We start from the raw sequence: 5,559 nt of genomic DNA on the forward strand, positions 1-5,559 counted from the left end.
GCAAGCATTCAAGGCAGGGAGAGGCGGGGTCTGTCTTTTGGGCCCAGCCATGTAGCCTAGGGTTGGGGAGAAGAGCTGAAACCACACAGAGATGGGAGACACGGGGTCCCAGAGGAAGGGAGAGGCTGTGAGGTAGGGAGTGAGAGAATATGAGGGCGAAAAGGGCGTGGTGCAGGAGGTAGCAAGAGACAGAGGTAGAGTCAGGGAGAAACAAAACAGAATTGCTGTGGAGTCAATCGACTGCTACTCATGGTGACCATGCATGTCCGGGTGGAACTGTGCTGCATCGGGTTTTGAGTTTATTATTATTTAGTTGGAATTAGATGGCAGTCAGCTTTGATAAGCTTTTTGTTTTACTGTGAGTGAAATGTAGGTTTACAGAGCAGCTCATCAGTCTTTAACGTTCAACAATTCACACATAGTTTGTTCCAAGTCATCCACGGCCAGTACCAGCTCCTACTTCCCACTTCCCACTCCCCACTCCCATTCCTCTCCCTTTCCTAACCCTCTGAGCTCTGTCATTGGGTCAATGCCCCTTTGAATCATAGAGCGTGGATTTTTCTAACGTGATGGTGTGTTCAGTTCCAGACCTGAAGGTTGACAAAGGGCCATAATCTTAAGGGTCCCACCTGTCCTATCCAACCATTCAGCCGGTATCTTTTATGTTTAAGGCCCCCCTCCCCTCCCCATGTTTTCACCTACTCTACCTAGGACTGCTTAACATGATCCTTTGGGGAGCTGATGGCAGTGACAGCTGGGCACCATCTACTTTTGGTTCCAGGGTTGTGGACTGCGTGTTTTCATGTGCGCTTCTGTTTTCATCACTCTCTTCCTTCTGGCTGGGGAAAGACCAACGGTCACCCCTGAGAGAGCTGCTCACCACCTTTTAGGATCCCAGTCGCTACTCCCCCCGAGTCGAATGTAGACCATTGTCTTTGTGAACTGCGTTGTGCAAACAGATCTTGGATTCTCTCAAGAGGCGCTCCATAGGGCTTTTATTCTTTGAACTCTTTAGAAGTGGATCACTAGGACTTTCCGGGAGGCATCTTTGAGTGGACTTGAACTTCCATCTTTTTGATCAGCAGCCAAGCTTCTAAAGCATTTGCATCCCCTAGGGACCCCCACATGGACTGACTGCATTGCATGGAGTTTCCAGTGGTTGATTTTTCAGAAGTAATGCATCACGCCTTTCTTCTGAGACACCTCAGGGGGCACTCAAAGCACTGACTTTTTGGTTAGTAGCCAAATATATGAACTGTTCCCACTGATCTGGGGCCACCAGAGGCAGGGGTAGAGAGAGACCTAAAAAATAAAAACCATCAGAGGGATTGGAGGAGAGAAGAGAAGGAGAAATGGGAGGAGCTAGAGAGAAAACAAGCTAAACAAGATAAAGAAGCCAAGAGAAAGGGCTCTTCAAAGACAAAGTTGAGAAGATAATAGAAGGAATCAGACTCTCAGTCTCTACTCTTCTGACCCCATCTGCCTTTGCGTGTTTGTGTGTCTTTGGCAATGTCTCTCCCTCATCTGAAGACATGGATGTGTGAAAATAAGAAACCCCATTTCTTCATTCACTTCCCCGTTTTCTTCTCTCTCTGTTGTTGCTTTTAAAACAACCACCCCCAGATGATAACAAATAGGTTCTGCTTAAACAAAACAAAACACCTGCGACGTTTCTCTTTATTGACTAACCTCCCAATACATCCATTGTATTTTTAAAGAGTGAAACCATTTAGTTAGCGTTTCTGGGGTGGAAAATATGCCAGTTGATATTGGCGGTGGTTGTACGACATGATTGATGAAACAGGCTTTATTGAACTGTCTGAATGACGGATGTTGGATTGGCAAATCTTGTACTATCTCTGTCATAGCTATAGATGTTAGATTCACATATGGGCTTGCCACACATACAGGTACCCAGGACCTCTTATTGAGGGTTCTGACCTAGGATGGGGTACAGGGTGAATATCTAAGACAAGCCCAACAAATGATTCCAATGTGCTCCTGGTGCTGAAAACACACACACACACACACACACACACACACCTGGAAGGAGAGATACCAAAGAGTTAACACTGATGTTCTCTAAACGGAGACATCAAAGATGACTTTCACACCTTACTGTAGACATTTTTGCATTTGGGGGTAAATACTACAGTAACTTCTATCCCCAGATAAAGCAGTCAAAATATGAGTATGCTCCAGAATAAATAGACAGGCCCAAGTGGTCAGCAGCAGCCTCATTTTGTGCATCGGTTCAGCCAGAGAGATGCAGAGACACTGAGAGAGGCAAGGAGAAGAATGAGAACAGGAGAACAGGCTGAGGTGGTAAACACAGACACACACACACACACACACACACACACACACGCAGGTGCAACCAAGACACACAGAGAGCAAGAGGTGGTGAAGTAGCAATACAAGGAGGTGAAGGCAAACAAAGGACACACGGATGAAGTAGGAAGACCAGGAGAGGCAGGGGGCTAACAGCTCAATGGAATCGCAGAGTCAGAGTGAGGGGCTTGGATCAACGGAGTGATCAATCAATAGAAAGGGGATAAAGAAACACATTGTCAGGGAGAGAGAGAATCAAAGAGAGAAAGACAGACAGATGGAAATACATGGCGGCAGAGACAGCGTGAGAGCCGTGTAAGCTGCAGACACCGAGACGGAGAGAGGGAAGACTGAGAAAACCCCTCACGAACCAAGGGAAGATCCAGCAGGGCAGAAAGGGAGAGATGTCAACCCGAGGGAGCAGACGTCAAAACATGGAGCCCGGCGGGGGAGGCGGCTCTCCATCTCTCCGTAGAGATGGATTCCAGGAGGAGGGTCTAGGACAAAGCAGGGCAGACTTCTTTCACCCTCCCCTCCCCACCAGCCCCAGGTAGCCTCATCTCATGGAGTCTTCTGTCTTTCAGGTGTTTGAGCTCTTCTCGAATGTTCTGAAGCACTTTCCCGGCACACACCGACGAGTCTACAAAAACATGATAGAAGTCAACACCTTCATTGCCCGCAGCGTGGAGAAGCACCGAGAAACCCTGGACCCCAACACTCCCCGGGACTTCATTGATACCTTCCTGCTCCGCATGGACAAAGTGGGTGGAGGAGGAGTGGGAGGGGTAGTAGGGAGGGGGGACTAGCACAGAGGCCATGGAAGGGAGGGGACCAAGAGAAAGCAGAAAGAGGCGACGGGAAGATGGTGAGGGAGGGAACTGAGACCGAACCGGAGAGGGAAGCTGGGAGACAAAGACCAATGGCCAGAAAGATGGGAAGACGGAAGCAGAGGAAGACGAGAGAGATGAGCTCGGGGAGAGACAGGTGAAGAGGGTGGACGATGGACGGCAAAGCAGGAAAGACGGGCGTGACTGAGGCTGGGGATCACGTGTCGGGCACCCAGAGAGACGCGTGTGCGTGCCAGGCCCCAGCCTTCCTCACCCCAGGCTTGTCCTCCCCGCCCAGGAGAAGTCCAACAAGGACACCGAGTTCCACCAGCGGAACCTCATCCTCACTGCGCTGTCGCTCTTCTTCGCTGGCACGGAGACCACGAGCACCACTCTCCGCTATGGGTTCCTGCTCATGCTCAAATACCCCCACATCACAGGTGGGTGGGGCAGGGACAGACCACCCAGGAGGGATCTTCTGACCCCGCTTTGACTTGCAGAAGTGGAATTATGGGTCCTGTGTGGCAAAGAGAGGCGGCTCTGGCTTTTGGCCTTAGTGGCGCTACAGGTCTGGGGGTAATTCCCAACTGACCCAGCCCTTTCGATGGTTGGGTCATTTGAAGAGCTCTTCTCTCGGAGTTTCATCTTTAACCACTCACAGATCGATTTATCATCTGTCATCTTTCCATCGGTCAAGCCTTCTTTTGATTCACCCTTTCGTTAATGATTTCATTTGCCTAGGAATACGTTATTTATTTGCTCAAGCATTTTCTAATTTATGAGTCTGTATTCAATCTACCCATCCATTGATTTTTTTAATATACTCTTTCTTTCACAAATCCATTTATTCCTCTTCCATGGAGCCATTCTTTCATGCATTCATTCATCCATCTGCTCTATTCATTCATTGATTTATTTAACGATGGATCACTTATTGATCCATGATTTACCAATTGATCTAGTTATTGAGAGATACCCGAATACAGAATTAATTCATCGATTTGTTCATTCATTAACCTTTCCAGTCCTGATTCATTCATCAATTGTTTGATGGATGCATTGATTTGCTTATTCAATTAGCTGGTCATGATATAATCTATTGGTTGATTTCACGGTCATATTCCTGAGGACTTCATTATACATGAGGATGTGCAGCTTGGCATATAACACGCACACAAGGACTCGGAGTTTGTTTTCTACTTGTGTTGGAGGGAGAATTCAGAAAAAGAAAAAGCTCTCCTATGGATTATCTTGACTCCATAAGAATATCAACCCATAAGGGAACGTCCAACATGCTTTCCCTTAAAGTTCGAGAAGCTGCGTGTGTGTGCATTTGCTTGTGTCTGCTTGTCCATGTGGGGAGAGAAGCAACAGCATTTCAGAGGGGAAGAATCCTTGTGGCTTCCCTCTTCCACTCCCCTCTCCAACTGTTCACCATCTAACCTTCACTCTAGATGTGTCCTGACTTGTTGACTCATAGAAAGCACATCCCCCCACTGAAAGGTCTCTTGGGACTGTTTGCTTCAATGAAGTGAATCAGAGGTGCACTGTCCCCCTTTTGTGTGCAGAGAAAGTCCACAAGGAGATTGACCAGGTGATCGGCTCCCATCGTGCTCCCACTCTGGATGACCGAGTCAAAATGCCATACACTGATGCGGTCATTCATGAGATTCAGCGATTCGGGGACCTCCTGCCCATCGGTGTGCCCCGTGTGGTCACCAAAGACACGAACTTCCGAGGGCACATCATCCCCAAGGTAAGGCCCGATGGGTTCCTGCATCTCTTCTGTATGGGCATCCTGCATTTCCCTCAACAGCACACTTGACCTCTTTGCTAACGAGGGTTCTTTTGGTGTTGTTCTTCTTGGGTGAAGGCAGGCAGATGGTGCACTATGTCGATCTGTTTCTTGTACCCGCCCCCAGGACACTGAGGTGTTCCCCATCCTGAGCACTGCCCTCCACGACCCACATTACTTTGAAAAACCAGATGACTTCAACCCGGGCCACTTTCTGGATGCCAAAGGGGCACTGAAGAAGATTGACGCTTTTATGCCTTTCTCCTTGGGTGAGTTGGCGCTACTTTGTGCAGACGCCAGAGTGAGGTTTCAGTCTGTCCTCTAGACAAGCGAGGAGAGGCCCCGTTTATTGAGCGATTATTAGATGCCCATCACTTTTCCCTGCATGACCTCATTCCATTCCCCCCCACCCCCCACCTAACAGGAGTCTTGAGACATAAAATCATATCTCTAAGATACACCTTTAAAAAAAATCATTTTATTGGGGCCTCATACAACTCTTTTTCTTAAATGTCATTAAATGTCTTAAAATCATTTTATTGGGGCGCATACAACTCTTATCACAATGCATCCATTCATCCATTGTGTCAAGCACATTTGTACGTT

General features: G+C 48.0%; 1 protein-coding gene across 1 annotated transcript in view; it reads left to right on the forward strand.

The window, feature by feature from the left end:
• Window positions 1–5,559, forward strand: part of LOC101648692 (cytochrome P450 2B4) — a 32,818-nt gene that overhangs the window by 15,860 nt on the left and 11,399 nt on the right. The window contains exons 5-8 of the mRNA XM_004710344.2: window positions 2,916–3,092; window positions 3,457–3,598; window positions 4,727–4,914; window positions 5,081–5,222. Coding sequence (XP_004710401.1) covers window positions 2,916–3,092; window positions 3,457–3,598; window positions 4,727–4,914; window positions 5,081–5,222 — 649 coding nt within the window. The remainder of the gene's footprint in view (window positions 1–2,915; window positions 3,093–3,456; window positions 3,599–4,726; window positions 4,915–5,080; window positions 5,223–5,559) is intronic.

This window comes from Echinops telfairi, unplaced genomic scaffold (genome assembly GCF_000313985.2).
Source record: "Echinops telfairi isolate 266 unplaced genomic scaffold, ASM31398v2 ScPeMD7_655;HRSCAF=1070, whole genome shotgun sequence".
NCBI lineage: Eukaryota > Metazoa > Chordata > Mammalia > Afrosoricida > Tenrecidae > Echinops > Echinops telfairi.